The following is a 17,849-nucleotide window of genomic DNA, read 5'->3' as shown; positions in this document are numbered from 1 at the left end:
CACTGTTCACTCAGGACAGGGATGAACTGACTTTTTGGCATAATATGATCATTATTACATTAATTACTTATATATCATGTATATGCAATGTAATGTAACATGCCTATTAATTGCATATGTAAATGTATGCATTAATGTATAATCATGTAATGAGGAACACTTGAACTCTAAAATGCAGGAGAAACATTGTCAAGTGTGACAGTGTAGTGTAGATGTGTAATAAGTAGACACAGAGAATAGAAAGCAAAACTAAAACTAAAAAGAAATTCACAACTTGTTAACCTTGAGCCTAACTTTAGTGTTCCCAGATTATAGCTGGGAAGGAGAGTCCCTCTGATTTCTGTTTCCTTCACTCCAGTTTCATGAATTTTCCATTCTTTATACTCCTATAGTCAGACAAAAAGTAATTCCCTTAAAGATAACTGCCTCTGCTGCTTGCAGCACGGCTGAGAGCCCCCCCCCCCCAGCTCCCACAGTCAGTGGATCATAACACACATGGAGGCTATGATCCCGGGGTCCATCAGCTTGACTTTCCTCCCTCTGGGCTCTGCCTCCTGGGGGGCTGTGAAGGCTCCTGTGAAGTGCAACAGCCACTCAGTCAGTTTGTAAAACTACTGAATTTGTGAAGGAATGCAGGAAGAGGAGTAATGAATTTTCAATATCTCAACTTCAAGCTCAAAATCACAATTGCACTCACAGGTTGAGAGATGCCCTTTCAATGGCTTTAATCTTATGACCACCTGACACCAGGGCACCATCTTAGTCGGTTCAAGCATTGTGCTATTTCAGGGGAAATTGGAAGCTGACACACTCTGGTCTAGTCAGCTGGACGTGGTGCTGTGGAGCTCTGTGCTAGGCTCTCAGCTTCAGACGGCCTGGGCTGGAGTGGACCTCACACTCACACTGTGTCCTGGCACCTTCCTTCACCCATCTGAGTCCTTGTTCCCCACTGATGAAATGGGAGCTGTAAGAGCTGTTGTGTTGGTTCAATTAAGTAATATCTGCAGGGTGTTCAGTTCAGTGAATGTCACCTGGGAAGCACTCAGTGGATGCCACTGTTCTGCCTGAGCCCTCCTGCAGCAGGGCACTGAGGGCAGCTATAGGAGACACAAGCCCTCCAGAGGGGAATATGTGTTTGTGTTTGCTTCTGCCCCAGGTCCACTTTACTCCAATTCTCCACGATTCTGCAACCAGTCAGTCACACTGCAAGCAGCCATCGTATGTGGTATAGCTAAGACTAATCTAGAACTACATAGAAGCACATCCAGGCAGCTAACAGACACCCTCTGTGTTAGGGGTTACAGTCTGATGCCTACACAAAATCAGGAGCAGATTCTCACCCACCTTAGAAACTGGCAGGATGGCCCTGTAGAGTTGGGGCTCCTTCCCGCAATCATCTGTGTGTGAATGGATCACAGCACTCATCTCTGGCATGAACACAGTCCTGTGGAATCCCACCCTGAAGTGTTCTGTCCTTGCCAAGGAGCATGACACAGCAGAGTAGCTGTGCCACTCTGTGGTAAGAGCTGGGCTCCGCGTCTGCCTGCTTCATAGCCTCATCTCCCCTCCACCTCCTCCCTCTGGATCAGCCACAGAGAACTGCTTGCTACCCACTCCTGGAGGTCTTTGCACAAGCTCCCTACTCTACCGGGGAAGCCTGTGCTTTCATTAGCCTTGTACCCGTGGTCTTGGTCCACGTCACCTGCCCCAGCTGAACTGGGTGCCCGCTGACTGTGCTGGAACCTCCCCCTTCTTTCCCCTTCATGCATGAGTGAAATTTCCTGTTGCATCTTCCTTTTGCCTCAGAAGGAGGCTGCTGTGCTTCTTGTGCCAGAGGCCAGCTCCAGGCAGCAAGAACCAGGTCCTGTAGCAGTCCTTAAACCAAGGACATGATGAAAAGAACTGTTGAACTGAGCCCATGCTCCACCATGACAATGATTGACAGGCAGTTTATTGGGGTGCGGATGGAGTACGCCAAGGCGCAGGTGAATGAGAAGCGTACCATTTCCTGTTTGCCCAGAGCTCCCACGCTTGCACACTTCCTGTTCAACACCATCATTCCCCAAGCAGTGTCACCTGATCTTACCACTATTAACTTGTTCCCAAGGGCTTCCATCACACGGTACCACAGTTACTGGCAGCACTTGCCTGTTCCCTTGTAATTATCTGGAGCACCGCCATTGAGGGTTCCATTTCTTGACTCACTTCTGCAGCCTCAACATCCTGCTTGGTACCTGGCTTAATAACCAGTGTTGGTTGGATAGGGCAGGACTGGTGGCATGGGGCATCTTCTCCAAATCAGGTCCCCTTGAAAAGATGCAGGCTCACCCTCTCTCCTCTCATCCCAGGAACAGTCACCCCTGGCACACAGACGCCAAGGCCAACCAAGGCACCAGCCCCCAAAGACCCACAGACAGGTGAGAACACACAGGTGGGAAAAGAAACCCGGTACCACGGCGGGGAAGAACTGCATGGGGCAGAACCCCAGGGATAGGGTGCCAGTACTCAGAGGATGCTGGTTATTGTACTTCACTGGTTCTCACAGGAAAGAGGCAGGAGAACTGGTTTGTAAGTCTTGCGTGCTGCTAAGTTGCCAGGTGATCCTGAATAAATCACTTCCCCTTGGCTATGATTTTCTGTGGGTTTCCAGAACTCTTTATCCTGAAGGGACTTTGATTCTCTGGTTGTGGTATAACCCAAGGCAACTTCGTTTTCATTTTTGGAAGACTATTCTTGCCCCTTGCAGGTGATGTTCCTGCAGAGTGGCCATTTGCTCCTGGAGAAGAACCAGCCCTAATCCCAGTACCCCATCAAGTCTCAAGTGAGTAGCAGCACCCCCTGATTGCTAGGCTTGTGTTTCTTTCAGACAGGGTTGTGAAGTATAATAAAAGGAGGTTTGTTGGATAAATTTAGACCTAGAGTGCTGGCATTCAAACCCAAGCTCAACTTCCAGGATTCAGTTTCCTCCACTATATAGCATAAAAAAAGTTCCAATTATTGTGTCTGGTTTTTCTTTCCTACAAGATTTTGCATTGAGATAATGTGTGTGACAGTGTATTGGAACCCTAGAGTGCTGAGTGACTTAGGTTAGTTAACAGTCTTTGAGGGAATATCAAAGGTACCAGTGAGCTGGGTACCTTGCAAAGGGAAGGTGCTCTTAATAAGTGTGGTGTTGACAGAGAGGGCAGTGCCATTCACTGGGTGGCCATTTACTTCTCTGTTCTGAAGGACACCCTGCCCACTCCCCCACCCCCACCCCCAGCGTACTTGGTTCTCATGGGGTGAGGAAAGAACTGTTTGCTGGGCCTGAAGTAGTTTCCAGAATTCCCAAAGACTGATTTTCAGTGGTTTTGCTGATTCTTCCAGCTTTTGCTAGACGTCTCCTCTCCTCTGTTGTGCTGGTTTCTGGGAGAAACTGGTATAGAATGAGCCCTTGAAAGCTGGATGGATCAGGTGCCTCTCACTCCCAGATACCTTTCTACCCTAGTTCTGCAAGCATTCTGGCACCCTTCACTTGTATGTCAACAGAAGGCCATTAAATCATTGGGACCTGAATAGTCTCTTTTTCCTATCACCCCAGCTCTGCCTCAGTCCCTCCTACCTGCAATGAATGGTGAATGGGCCTTTCAGACAAAGGTGTGATTGCCACCACAGGAAATGACCTCCCCTTCCCCCAGGAGTTCTAAAGAAGCTCACTGGTGGTGCAGACAGGGCTGCTCATCAGGTCAAGTTCTAGGACACAAGCCGCCTCTATATCCATGTCTGTGTGTGGAACCACATAGCAATCTCTACGTGGCCACCCATCTACCCCTCCACTCACCCACCCACCCGTCCCTCAGTAGTCATCTATCTGTATCCAGTAATTTCTGAATTATCTATATTCAGCAATTTTCTATATATGAGCTATATATCTGATCGATATCACTCTATCCATCATTTATCCATCTATCTATATCCATTCATCTAAAAAAATCTGTTTTCTTATCCTGTTATTATTTGACTCCTTATAAAAGCCACATATTAAGTAACAATGAAAACCTGGATCACTGAACATAATTAATCTTCAGCCTCTGGAGGAAGAGAACTCACGACCCAGAGCCCTGTTCTTGGGGACCCAGGTTGCCTCATTCAGCCTGGCTTTTCGTCCTCCTTGCACACCGGCAGGCACAGGTACACACACCCTAAGCCCCCGCCCTCAAACGACTCTCCATCTCCCCTGGGCAAGCCGCCCCCTTACCCATGCTCAACATCATGGACCCCATCGCCTGCCCAGGAATGCCCTCCCTCTGATGCATGTCTATTAAACATTTGCTCCTCAGCTAAACCCTCTCTGATCTCCTCCAGGAGGTCGGTCACCACCTTCTCTCTGCCTATACCTTGATATTTCACAGTAGCTTTACTGGGCGGTGAAGCTGTACCGTGGTTACTGCCTGTCTCTGAGCCACAGGAGATCAGGGCAGGATTGGGTTCTCCTGACACAGGTCCCCACCAGGGGAAGGTGCTGGCTAAACTCTTGTTGACTTGACTGGTCTGAAATTCATCTTCTAGGGTGTCCTCAACCGCTCCTCAAAGAGGGGGCCGTGACGGCTGCCCCTCTCACCCTGGCCACCCAGAAGCTCAATCCTTGCCTGATGGAATTGTGCCGCTTCTTCCAGCAATGCCTCTGTGTGAGCCAGAGGAACCCCAGGACAGAGAGCATGAGGTAACCAGTGGCTTCTTTACATATTTAATATTTATAAGCTGCTTATTCTGTGTGGCTTCTCTGCAGGCCACAAGGTAGCCAGGCATTAACTAACCCAAAGACCGGTGACGAGGGGACCTCAAGGAATGGGATCTTTTATGTGTCCTCTACTAGACTGTCACTTCCTTGGGAGCCATGATGGAACCTCATTAATTTATGGGTCCCCATAACGAGGCCCAAGGCTGGACAGATTCAGGGCTGTACTTATTGGACAGAGTAAGTGCACGTGAGCTGAGCTGGATTGAGCTGGGTCGAGATGAGCTGGGCTGGGCTGAGGTGAGCTGAGGGAGGTGCCTGTACCCAGCAGCATTACCACTGAGGACTTTGAGTGGTCCTTGAACCCCAGTGTTCTCAGCCTGAGGAAACTTTCTAGGACAGAGTAACCAAAGCACAGGTCTATCTATCCACTCCCACAAATCCCTAGCAGTCACCTGCCAGTGGAAATAGAAGCTTGTAAAAATAAAATTAGAATTCAAACTACATTTTAAGTTAAGTAGGTTCAGGCATGGACACTTCCCTGCCCTTCAATACTGACCTACTGTCCTGTCATTTGGGACTTATTTTTGACTATACATTCAGAACCAATCACAGAGATGGATACTCCTTCTCCAGGGGCCTGGGAACCAGCTTCTCGGATCTTTGATGTCATGTTCCCAGTCTGCTCACAAGATCCTGCAGGTTCTCAGATCTCTGCTAGGACCCAGTCCCAAGTCCAGGTGTTTAGTCTTTTCCCGTCACCCCTTTCTGGCCTTGAACTTGGATCCCTCGTTGGTTGGCTGCTTCCTCCATCCAGAGAAAGTAATGAGGAAGACCCAGAGACTCAAGGGTGGGAGTGTGCGAGGCTGGGCACTTCTCCACAGCCAAGGCCAAGCCTCAGGAAGAGGGAAGCTACAAAGCAGAGCATTCTGCATCACCTGGGATCGGCTCCCTATTGGGTCCTTCTCAGTTGCTCTTTCTAAATCAATAATGCATTTTGCATCTCTACAATGTACCCACTGTGCACTGGGCTAAGCCCAGGCTATGGTGGTGGGTCAGAAATAGGCCCAGAACCTGAAGATCGCATAGTCAAGAGGAAGAAATGGTCATAAACACAAATTGCAAGATAGTTGGTGTAGAACCAAGTCATGTGTCCAAGCAAAACCCTGCAGTCATATCTCCTCGGAAAACATCACACTTGAAAGAACAGGTGGGGAAGTCAGAAGTTTTGAGTTTAAACTCACAGCAATGAAGCCACTGTTAACCTGAGCTCTTCCCTCTTTTCCCTGAAGTGTGAGTTGTTCCATAGACCCGCATGGAGTTCGGAATGTGGGACAAGAACACCACGTGGCAGATCGAGGGGTGTCAATCAGTATGTTTGCACAATAAGAGCCTCTGAGATTAAGAAACAGCACGACTTGGTGAGGAAGTTGGCAATAGAAAGAGACAAGTTCCACACCAGAGTGACAAGTGCGTGGCAGACCCTGAATCACATGCCGGGGAGCCCCGAGGAGATAAGTGACAGGGTTCGATGGAGGAGTAGGAGTTTTCCAGGCCCCAAAATGGGAGAGGCCACTAGAAGGAAAATGCATGGGCTGTGGGAAGATGGGGTGGAAGGCAGCGGGGCCCCCTGGGGGCACTGGGGTGATCAACAGCGCTGCAGCAGCAATGGCAGCCGCTGTGTCCCACATCCTCCACTCAGGTGGCCTTTCACTAACAAGTTTCCTTTGCCTGTCACAGAGCTCCAGATGCCCCTCCACACTTCCCATTGTCCACCATCCAGAAACATACAGAACATCCAAACACACAGAACATCTAACGCAAAACGGGCCGAGGTTCAAGTGCAGCCCTTCATTCTGTCCATCCTTGAACTCTGGTTCCCTAAACGTCCCTCCTCCCACATTGTCTCCCTTTCCTAGTCCTCTTTTGAAATGTTTCCTATTTAGAGTCCCTAGCACCTTCCTTGGGACACACTGTTCCCCTTCGAGGGTGACAAAGCCCCGGTTCCTTTCCCTCCTGATGCCTATGAACTCTGGTGCCTTGGGTGCCAGGCGGGATTCTGGGGCTCCTGCCCTTTCCAGACTGCTGCACCTCCACATGGAGCCAGGGTCTGGTCTGATGTGAGGAAGTGTATACAGCAGGGGCTTCAACACGGTCCCGGCTTGTTCTGCTCCTGGCAATGCCGCTGGAGGACTCCTCCACAGCTGGCTTTCTTGGAAGAACGTCCAGCCTTTTCTACGTGAGAAATGCTGCTCTAGCCTCCGTGAGGAGCACAGATCTTGTCATGAAGGCAACGCTGACCTCATTCTTTATGCAGCAATAGCCACTATATTTATCTATTGTTCCCATTTCCTATTTCCTTGTTTGCTTACTGGGGGATGCTTTATTGGCTCTGTGTCATGTCTAAATAATGCCAGGAAAGAAACCTCCATTCCTCTGCCAGCCACCTCCTCTGCCAAAGTGAACTAAGGCCTGGAACAGCAGCTTTGGGGCTTCTCAGAGAGGGCCATGTCTCTGCAGTCGTGACCACTGAAGTCCCCACCTGGTGGTGTGAAGCTTCAGGGACCCCCTCCGTCAGCCCCACACATAGTAGCATGGTTTCTAAAGCAGCTGCTCCCCAGGGTCATTGGGTGTCCTCAGTGTGGAGGGAGTTTTCTAGAGGGTTTTGCTGCTGTGCACATTGTCACACAAGCCAAGGGGGAGTGAGATGAGGCCAAAGAAATGCCCCAACGCTAGAAGCTTCCACACAGTTTTGTGTGCTGTGGGGAAGGTCAGGTTGAAGCCAGGAGGCCTGGTTTAAATTTACTTTCTACCACTTCTAAGTTATGTGGCCTTGGAATTGTCACTTAATTCCTCTGAACCTTGGCTTATCTTGTTTATCTGGGCCACGCTGCCTGTGTTCCACATGTCACACAAGTCCGAGGGCACCATTCATGGAGAAGGGCGGCAGCACTCTTGCCATACCAACCGAGTACTGTGAGAATGGAATGAAATGAAACGATGGCTCGAGCTGTCCCTGCCCAGCCCCTGGACGTAGCTGGCGTGGATGTGGCCGTGGCTGTTGGTTCACTGCTCTTCCTGCCCTGCAGCCACGCTGGTCTCTGGAGCCTCGGACATGTTGCAGCTGTGGTAACCAAATGCCTAGAAGCCTGTCGAGTTGATAAGACCTGACGTCCCATCTCTTCTGCTTTTGAAATGTCACCTTGAGTGTGTGGAGCCCATGCTCAGAGAAGAGGGAGCCTTGTGGTGTTCCACATGTGCCTCTGTGCTCTGCCCTGCCTCTTCTCTGCCCTGCTTTGTACTGAAGGTCTCCACGTGTGCAAACTGCATTTCCCAAAATGCCTTGCCAACCAGCTTCCCGTTGGCTAATGCAATGGAAGAGACTGGCAGGAGATGGAGGGCAGGAGCCAGGAGAAGCCATGCAATTTCTCCCTGGGCCCTTTCTGCTTTGGGGAGTGTTTCTAGAATGGCTTGGTCTCCTCGGTGGTTCCAGTTTTGGAAAAGCACTCTCCCTACAGCCCAGCTCCGTGGTCCCAGCTGCTCCAGAGCCCTTCCCTTCCTGCTCTAGCTGCATGCTTCCTCCTGTCCCTTCACTCCTGGAAGGTGGGGCAGCCTTACCTTCTCCTGTTGGCTCTTTCTACTCCTTTTATGCCCAGTCCCCAGTGTTAAAGGCCTCCAGAGAGCCACCTGGATTCTGCCCCCTGGGCTCACCTATTGGCTGTCCCCTGAGAATGCAGTGGGTTCTGTCCTGGATTGGACGATGAGGCTAAAGTCAACACTAGCAGTTGAACACAGTGACCCTGGGCAACCCAGTAACTCTCTGTGCCTCCATTTGCTCAATTCTACCGTTTCCTGTAAACGGAGGATGGTATCACCTGGGGAATCTTCACAGTGAACTTTGCTTGGGGAGTTAGTTGCTGAGCGCCCAAGAGTACGGTAGAGTTGCAGAATGAGAGCGGCGGAGGAGAAATCAGAGCATGGTTAGGCCAAGCTCATCAGATGTCAGATGTGGGTTGAAGGAGATGTAGACCCCATGGTCCTAGGGTGAGCTACAGACACAGGCTGCACTGAGGTCTGCTTCCTAATGTCAGTCAATGGCCTCTTCACCACAGCCCCTGCTGACACCCCGGCATTGTTAGCAATAGCAGCACTCTGCCCTCTCCACCTGCCACAGAAACAAACAAGAAAACATTGTCATTTATTGAGCACCTACTAGGTACTGCTTGGGAACCTTACATATGCTGTCTCATCTAATCCTCAAAAAATCTGTGAGTGTAGGTTTCATTATTGCCTTACATCTATATATCGGAAAGTCAGGACTTAAAGTAAGTCTGGCTGGCCCTTAAGTCTGAGCTTTTCCTACCCTGTCCCATTCCCTTCCTTTCCTTCCATATCCTCTAAAGATGGATGGAGGGTTCCTTGCTGTGAATAGTTGGCCATACATTCATGATGATGTAATTGCTCTTTGGATTCTGTCTTCTCCTAGCCAGGTAGGATCGTGATTGCTCCCAACTCTGACTTAAATCTTTAGGTACTGTCTGGAATATTACTCCTGGTTTCTGAAGAATGCAACATTTATCTGCCAGAGGGTGAAAAGGGTGTTGTCCTCACACAGTAAGTACCCAGCTTGAGGAGGCTGTAGGTTTGCAGTCACTACACCCTATGGAAGGTTTCTGTGAACTTGAGAGGTCTTCTTGTCACCTGCAGCCAAAGGTGTGCGGTAGCTTACACGGTATCCATTAAGTCTAGAAAACAGAGTCTAAGCTATTTCTGATTTTCCAACAAAGAGCTTAATGTTTGACGTAGGGTATAGAAAACAAAAGCCGAGTCAGCCTGACATGCACTGTTACCCTGTGTGTGAACTCAGGCAAGTTTCTTAGCCTCTGAGTAAGTAAGCTCAAAAGTCAAACAAAAACTGGAAGGAAAGATAAACACTGAAATTCCCAACCAAAGAAGATGGGAAAAGAAGGCTGCATGACGTCCTGAAAGTGGAACTCCTCTCCCCGTCCTGATGGCTTCAAAGCCTCATTACCCACAGAACTCACTTGGGTTTTTTCTCCACTTCTACAGACAAAAGTGGCTGGTCTGGTAGGTCCGATTCCCAAACCACTGATTTGGTGTCAGATCATGCCATCTAATAGGCTATCTATCTGGTCAAGGGCCTCTGGCTTCCTGAAAATCATGGAGCTGTGTTAGACTCTTTGGGAAATCCCTTCTTAATTGTAACCCAGGTATAAGCTGGGTGCTCACATGGCCCAGTCTTAACAGGGGTTACCTTTAACAAAGAGTTCAGCCTCTCAGACTTTCCCTGTGTCCCTTAAATAACATCATCAAACGGCGTCCCATGCCAACACTTCTTAGATACTGTCCGCATTCCTTTGGCCTCGCAGTGTCTCTTGGTCTCACAGGCTCTCTACCACCACCTTCATGTGGCATAGCAGAAGCCAAACCCTGGAAGTGAGGGGTTCCGAAAGAGACATATCTTGGAAATACATAGTTCAGTGGCTCTTCTTTTGTCCTTGCCACATTGAAGTGTCTATGCACATAACGTATCACATTTACTGGGCAAAGCATTGATGACTTTGCAGTCAGGCAACCCGGGGAGATAACGGCTGGGTGCTGGAAAGGAGCCCTGAGCAGACGGCGGGGCAGCACGGGCTCCTCCTCCCTCCACTCTGCGGCTGACTAGCTGGGGTCTCACCTGGGTCCTCTGCAGGCTGACACGGACCCCCTCCCCGTAGCATACTGCCCCGTGCTGGCCCTCTGGAAGATCCCAAATGGTCACTGGGGCTGTCGGAGTTTCGCCATGTCTCTGCAGTGTTCCCACCTCGTGCCCAGTTCCTCACTCTTGTTCTTTCAGCCTTAAAGCAAAAGTGCCTCGAGAGTATCTGCGAGTCAGTGTGAGAACCTGCCCGTCTTCAGGCCGAGACCTTCACCCAACTTGGCCACGTCTGCAGAGCTCTCAGGCTCCAGCGAGATCACCCATGCATCGAATGTGGTTCTTTGGAGAAGTGGCACTTTTTCTCCCCTGCGAACTGGGTAGTCAAGGTAGAGGCCTTGTGACTAATGCTGTCATGACAGACCCACCTGCCTGCCTCCAAGGGATGGAAACTTAATGTCTGTGCCCCAGAAGCTCCTATGAGGCTCTCGACCACCCTGATAGCTGGAAAGCTGACGGAGAGGGTCAGAGCACACCGGCCCAGCCTGAGCTGACACAATAATGCCTGAGGTGACCTAAATGGAGGACATTGGAAAGACAGAAAAATTACAAACTGAGAAAGACTGAAACCATATCCTGGAGAGAGTCACATACGATCTTGCTAAATTGTTAACTAAATTTTAGTTGCATGTAACTAAGCAGGCTTGCAGTGCTGTGTAGTCTACATAATCTCCACGTTCCTAAACAGGAGACGATGAGAAACTACAAAAGGAGGCGTTGTAGGGCATTGTTTTAATTGATATCTTATCCTGATTCCTCCTCTGTGTGCCCCTCTGTATCTGGGAGTTGCCAAGAGCACCCACAGGCTCAATGGTTTACTAGTAAGACCATAGAACTCAGAAAAACCCTTAGTTTCACACATACCATTTGTACAGGAAAAGGATTCAGATAAAAATCAGCCAAGGTACAAGGCAGGTAAAGCCAGTTCCACGGGAGCCCAGGTACGGGCTTCTGGTTCTCCTGCCCAGGTAGGCTGTGCAGCCAGCACTTGACTGACTGTAAGGAAGGCCCACATGGAGGATGGCCCAACAGGGAGGCCGGAGCTTGGCATCCAGGGATTTGGCTGAGGTCAGTCAGTGGGTATGGACTGTCATGCCGTCTCTGGCCTCTCCAGAAGACCCCCACTATATAGTACATGCTCACATAAGCTGTCTGGTGTGGCCACAGGTGAAGTCACGGTGTCAGGATAGTCCAAGGGTCTAGCAGTGATTCCCCAGGAGCTGTTCAAGGACTGGGCCTTCCTGTGAAAGGTACAGGTGTGAGTCCCTGCACCTGCTGAGCCAGCCTGCAGCACACCCGCACACCAAGGGCCCCTTTATTGTATCGGGTCCCTTTTCATTGTTTCCAGGTCTGCAGATTCCAACTCCCTGGTAGATGCCAGACTCTGCAGGGCATCACCGAGCAGGTTTGCTCTCTCAGTGGCTCTGCAGGGACCCTTCACCCCTCATGGCTGAGGACAGCGTGCCTCCTGGGGTGTTCGGCACCCCTCCTCCCTTCCCCTTCCTCCCACCTGCATACACACTTCCCTTGGTGCTCCCTGGTGACAAAAGTCACCTTCATAATACAAATACAAAACAGTTTCCCCATGAAAGACTCTTGGGTGCCTAGCAGCCTGGGGGTGTATCTGGGGGTGTAGAACTGTAACTGTGGGGAGAGAAGCAGTCAGAAATGTCCCTGACCATCACATGGAAATCTTCCTTTTAAATCTCCAGAACAGTTGAGAGACCCTCATATTGATGCATGTGTTGAGCTCATACATACCTGTTGTCATGACTTTGGGGGCTGCAAATGGCCCTCTGGTTTGTAAAGATGATGTTGGATATGACAAATTTTGAAGGGTCAAAGGAACATCCACCTGGGTAAACCAAGGCTCAGTCCCTTTCACTAGGTGTGGGTTACTTTGATTAGATCCTTTCTGATGGATGAAGCTGAAGTTAAGGATCTTTGTCTGTCAGGACTCCATAGTTCCCCACAGAGTAACTCATCACCAGGGAGGTGAAGGATGGATGGATGGTCTGAGCCCAGGAACAGCGTTCTCCACTAGTGGGGGAGCTGGGGTGGACTTGTCTGCCCTGCTCTTTGGAAATGACTGAGCATGACCATAACCTTTAAAAACCCTGAATATGGAGTCCCTCTGAGGCCTGTGCAGGAATCTGACCTAGCATTAAGGACAGAGGCTCAGTGGACCATGTGGGGGGGAGGGGGAGGTGAGGGGGCGAGGGGGGGAGGTGGGGGGAGGCGGACCGGGAAGGTAGAGGGCTTCTATTGTCATATCATCTGCCATAGTAACAGTGATACTGGAGGAAACAGGACCCAAGAGTGAACCAGTGGCACAGTTCACTGGTCTGGAGATTAAGGGTGGCCTGAGCACTCCAGAGCTAAATTCATCCTGGCTTAAGTGATGGACAGGTGACAAGGAAGTCTCAGGGGTGAGACTGAAGAGACTGAACCACAGATCCAATCTGTGTGTTTCTGGCCACTTGTGCTTAACTGTGAGACAAAAGAGATATCGGTCCATGCCCCTGCTGGTGGAGGGGACCATGTACTAATTGCACATGCAATGCCAGCAAACTGAGCCCTTCCTAGCTGTGGAGGGGCTCACATTTCTGCTTCATTCATGCCCAAAGACAAGCTAATTTGGAAAGGGCAGGAGAGAGGAAGGGCGGGAGGAGGAGGAGAGAGATGGGGAGAACTTGTGTCTCTTGGCCGCAGGCTGTGGCTCTGCCTGTGTTTGAGCGGGTGTCCCTGTGACTGCACAGGTGAGCTTGTTGTGGGTTTGGTCCATGTGAGTGAGAAACTCAGTTGCCATCATGATGAAACCTGTAACCTTGAACTCTCATTTAGAACACTGCTTTTACTCTTACGCCTGGGTTCTTGTGAAAATTTTAATCTTGACCTATTCCATCAACACAGAATGTCAAGTCACAGTTCCAGGGATGTTGGAGACCCAGTGACTGTCAATCAGGTGATTTGCCTCCAACCCCAGGAGTTTTTGGCAATGTCTAGAGACATCTGAGTTGTCAAAACTCGTGGAGGTGAGGGAGGACAGGGCTACTGGCATCTAGTGGGTGGTGACCTGTGACTCCACAATGCACAGGACAGTTCTCGCAGAAAGGAATGATCTTGCCCAAATGCCCAGTACTCAGATACCTGAAACAGGTTATGGGAAGAAAACTCAAATTCCCAAGAAATGTCTAGAACAGCGAGCCTAAGCAGGTTGTGACTGTGCTTTAGCATCATGTGGGAAGCTGGGCTCTTGATTGTAGAAAGCTTGGGTTTGGCTACACTGAGCCCTGTATCCCCATGGACTTAGTAGTTTGGGAGGTGGCACTCCTCTGTGCTAGTGAGGGAGGACGGCGGCCACTGCAGCTTCACCCCTCGATGCCCCTGAGGGGCTGCACACCAGTAGCGACCTAGAAACAGAAGCTTCCCTGTGCCAGGAGGGCTACTTATTTGAAGAAGCCCCTCTGTGGTCTTTGGTAAATGCGCTGCTGAGCCCTGGCTTCACCTTCTACAGGCATTAGTGGCAGAATGAGCTGCTCACAAGGTCCTGACCAGGCTGAGCGATCCCCAAGAATGATCTGTCACATGTGAGCGTGGACAGATGCCTCAGGCTGATGACATCACGTTTCCTGTCTGTGAAAAGGAGCCAGCGGCCTCTCCCTCCAGGGACCACAGAGCAGCAGGGCTATAGGGTGACAGGGCCAAGGCCTGTGGAACGCCGTGGTGCATCCTAGACACTCAATATGCTTGTTCTCCTTGTTAAAAATCAGGAAACAGGACACTCACAAAAGGGCCGGGGAGGAGAGAAAGGAGCTGGGGTTGCAAGACAGACCACACAGGGTCCCTCCTCCCGTTCTGATAGGATAAGATCCATTTAGTGAATGTGGAAGCCACGGCTCAGCTGCGGCAAGCTCAAGGCCATGCTGCTACTCGGGTGCAGGACCGGCAACCCAAGGTGTCTGATTAGAAGGCCCCATTTCACTCAGCCCTCAGCTTGCTCGGAGAACCCAGAGCCAGGGCAAGAAGAGTCGCCCCCGATCCTCTTGCTGAAGAAACAGGGAGACCAGACAACGGCAGCTCTTTCCTTGTGGGAGAACCGAGAGGATTTTATCTCTTTCATCCCCAGGGTTCCCCTGTTGACCCAGGGACATAATCCCGAGCCTCTCAACCTTTGAGGTGAGGCTGGTGCAGGAAACAGGGAGGGCATTGTTCTCTAATTAGAGCCCAGGTCTCCTCGAGGCTGGGGCGGGCCTTGGCCTGTGCCAAGCCATAGTATTAGGTGACCCCCTCGGAGGAGCCCACCTGCCGAGGCTCATGAAAGCCTGTCTTCTGTATGTGGCAGGGAGGGGGCCCACGACCGGGGTCTTTCCTGGGATATAAAGGGCTCTGCTCCATCGGCTCAGAGCCAAACATCGCTTGTCCAACGGCCTGGCCTTCGAGGGGCGCAGCACGGTAGGCCCCTGCTTCCCTGGACAGTGAGAGCAGCTGGAGGCAGGAGGAGGAGGAGGGCGGGAGAAAGACTGGACACGGGAGGGAGAAAGGGAAGGATAATGGGGAAGGAAGAGGAGGGCGGGAAAGAGGGAGGGAAGGAGGAAGGAAAGAGGTGAGCAGAGGAGGGTGGAGGGAGAAGTGGATGCAGGGAGACGGGGAGGGAGGGGTGCGGCAAGGGCTGAGGCCCCAACCTCACTCCTGGTTGTAGCTGGAAACCCAAAGCCGCCCTTCTGTGAGGAGATGCAAGGCCAGGTGGACGGCCACTGGTGGCTTTCCCTGGGGAAAACCTCCATGGCACCACATCAGCCCACCCACCTAGACCAACAACTGAAGGATGCAGCTGTAAGCTGGCTCCCACCCCCTCCCCAGGTGCACGTTCTGAGATTAGTGCCCTCACTCTGCCCGGGGCTGGCTGCACACTGCCACCTTCTAGCTGGCCTCAGGACTCCCCTTTCTTGGTTCTCACCAGGGGGTTGTGATCTGCAAGTTGTCATCTGTCAAACCCCAGGCTGTGGCCTGATGCACTGGGTAATGTCCACAGGCAGAACCCAAGTCAGATGGGACCACTCAGGTTGAAGCCTGGGCCCAGCAGTGGCCGGGCACCCCCTGGCAGTTTTGCCTCTTGGTGAAGGCAGGTGGACAAGTTCCCAGCTCTCGGCCCCTTTTCTAGAAAGTGAGGCATGTGATGGAAAGAGTCCCAGAGTTGTTCTCAGACAGTATAAGGAGCATACTAGGTGGGGTGCCTGAAACAAAGAATGACTCAATAAATTAAAAAAATAAGGTCCTAAAGCTTATAAGTTACTTTTTAGAAAATTGTAATAAAATACATGGAGCATAAAATTTACCATTCTAGTTACTTTCAGTGCGCAGTTTAATAGCATGGAGCACATTAGCATTTCTGTGCAGCCGTCTCCAACATCCAGAACTTTTTGATCTTCCTCAACCAAAACTCTGAGCCCATTAAGCCAGTACTCCCTACCCTGCTCCCTTAAATTACTTTCAGGAATGAACTAGAGTGGGTGGAGGTTGTAACTATAATCTGTTTCTTTGCTCAATTGCATTTGAATAAAAAGGTGGGGAAAGCCCCGTACCTTTTCTGAGCTGCAGGACCACCTGGGTGAGCTCACCCCTGAAGTAAGCATCACAAGAAGAGAGGGACAGAGGTCGCTGGCACTACACCAGCCCCTCCTTTATTCCCAGATGGGGACTCCTGTGCAGGCAGGGCATGAGCTGGTGGCCGTGGGCCTGTTACCATCCTGCAGCTGTCTGTCGAGCATTTCATGAAGGCTGGGCGCTGTCAGTGCAGTTCCTAATGCACTCGAGCAACTTGAACCTCAGGTGCTCCTGTGCCTCCTGTGGACTGACCTATTCAGGCCCGGCGATGGCCTTTATGGGGATTGTCACGTGTTAGCTCTGGACTGGGAGTCGGGAGTCCTGGGAAGCAGGACATTTTTGCCATAAATTGTCAGCCTCTGAGCCTCTGTGAGTCTTACAGCCATCTGTAAAATGAATGTTTGGGTGAGATGATGCCTAGGTCCCTTCCCAGCCCAGACACCCAGCTATCTCGCCTGGTATGATAGAATAATAGAAGACCCAACGCAGCAGGTGCCAGGTAGTGACTCAATTGCCCAAGTCATGTCGGCCTGTCATGTCACGTGGGCATGACTTCAAAGGGGTCTCTGGGATCCTCTGAAACACTTTTTTGCCGCTCACCATCAGAGCTCTGCTGTCCGTCAGAAGACTTCTCAAGTCTCACCCATCATTTTCAGTGTGGTGTTAGCCGGGAAGGATTCATTCAGAACTGCTTCTCTGCAGAACCACCAGAGAGCAGGTTGAACCTTGAAAATCAACCTGCCCTAGGTCTTTGTGCAGCCCAAGTTCATAAAGCAGAGCATTGTGCCCCGACAGCAGCCAGACAGCTAGAGCCTGCACCAAGTGAGACTCCAGGCATTCACGCTGCTGCTTTCTGAGTGCATCCAGCAAACAGTGATGGTGCCCCCTCCAGAGGGGATCCCAATAGTGATCCTACAGCCCAAGTGTCCTCTCCCTTCACAAGCCTTTCCCAATACTGAGCCCTGCTCATAAGCAGAATGACTCACTGTGGCCCTAGCTGCATGTGCAGGGCCACTAAGACATGGGGCAACTCGTGCCCCTGAGAGAACACACTGCAGTTTCCTTCCTATGGGATGATGCAGCCTTGTGAGGGACACACTTGGGAGTTGAGCGCTGCTTGGTTTTTTACCTGTTTACCCCTAGGCCAAGCACCCTTTGTGCAGTATTCACCGTGTACAACCCTATCTCCAGCCCTGGGTAGCATGGATCATGCTGTGTTATCATTCATATTTGGCCCTAAAATATAAGATCTAAAGCAGAACACAAACAAATAATCCAAACCTCTTACAATCTTTAGGGTGTCATATTCTCAAGAAGCTAAAAGTATTTTAAAATCCTTCTGTTTTATTTCATTTTATATTTTTTCATCCTTATTAAATACATGGTTGACCAGCTTTAGAGTGCCCTTTGAAGTGAAATGCTGATCTGAGTACAGGCAGCTGTAGCTGAAATGCAGTAGGGTTCCTGGATTCTGCCTACCTCATCCCTCTGTCCCCGGAGCAGCCCTGGAGGCACATCTACTGAGCCCCTAGGACTCAGTAGATGAGAGGGAAGGAGGAGACGCTGCTGGAAAACGTTTGCTAGCCAGCAGCGCCACCACGTGGCCATGCATGGTCATGAGCTGAGTGACATTGGTATGCAAGTTCAAAGCCAGCCTGCCCAGGGCATCTTTGGAATGCTGGCCACCACCAGGTGGGAGTGGTGCTGTCCTCACTGGTGTCCCTGGACTGTGAACCTTGATGCCTGGCTCATGGCCGGCCTGGAATAAATGATTATGAAATAAGTGAGTGAACAAGTGGGACCCGA

The 17,849-nt window shown here is 50.7% G+C and overlaps 1 protein-coding gene across 1 annotated transcript in view; it reads left to right on the top strand.

Moving 5' to 3' along the window:
- The window catches only part of Hhla1 (HHLA1 neighbor of OC90), a 32,300-nt gene extending 21,679 nt beyond the window's left edge, over positions 1-10,621 (top strand). Inside the window, exons 12-16 of the mRNA XM_046464632.1 lie at positions 2,349-2,417; positions 2,747-2,821; positions 4,549-4,702; positions 9,249-9,331; positions 10,578-10,621. Coding sequence (XP_046320588.1) covers positions 2,349-2,417; positions 2,747-2,821; positions 4,549-4,702; positions 9,249-9,331; positions 10,578-10,621 — 425 coding nt within the window. The remainder of the gene's footprint in view (positions 1-2,348; positions 2,418-2,746; positions 2,822-4,548; positions 4,703-9,248; positions 9,332-10,577) is intronic.
- The last annotated feature ends 7,228 nt before the right edge of the window (positions 10,622-17,849 follow it).

Source organism: Marmota monax, unplaced genomic scaffold (genome assembly GCF_021218885.2).
Source record: "Marmota monax isolate L192 unplaced genomic scaffold, Marmota_monax_Labrador192_F-V1.1 WCK01_AAM20220418_F8-fsc00003, whole genome shotgun sequence".
Lineage (NCBI taxonomy): Eukaryota > Metazoa > Chordata > Mammalia > Rodentia > Sciuridae > Marmota > Marmota monax.
Note: the sequence above shows the minus strand (reverse complement) of the source record. Positions and strands in the feature narration are given on the sequence as shown.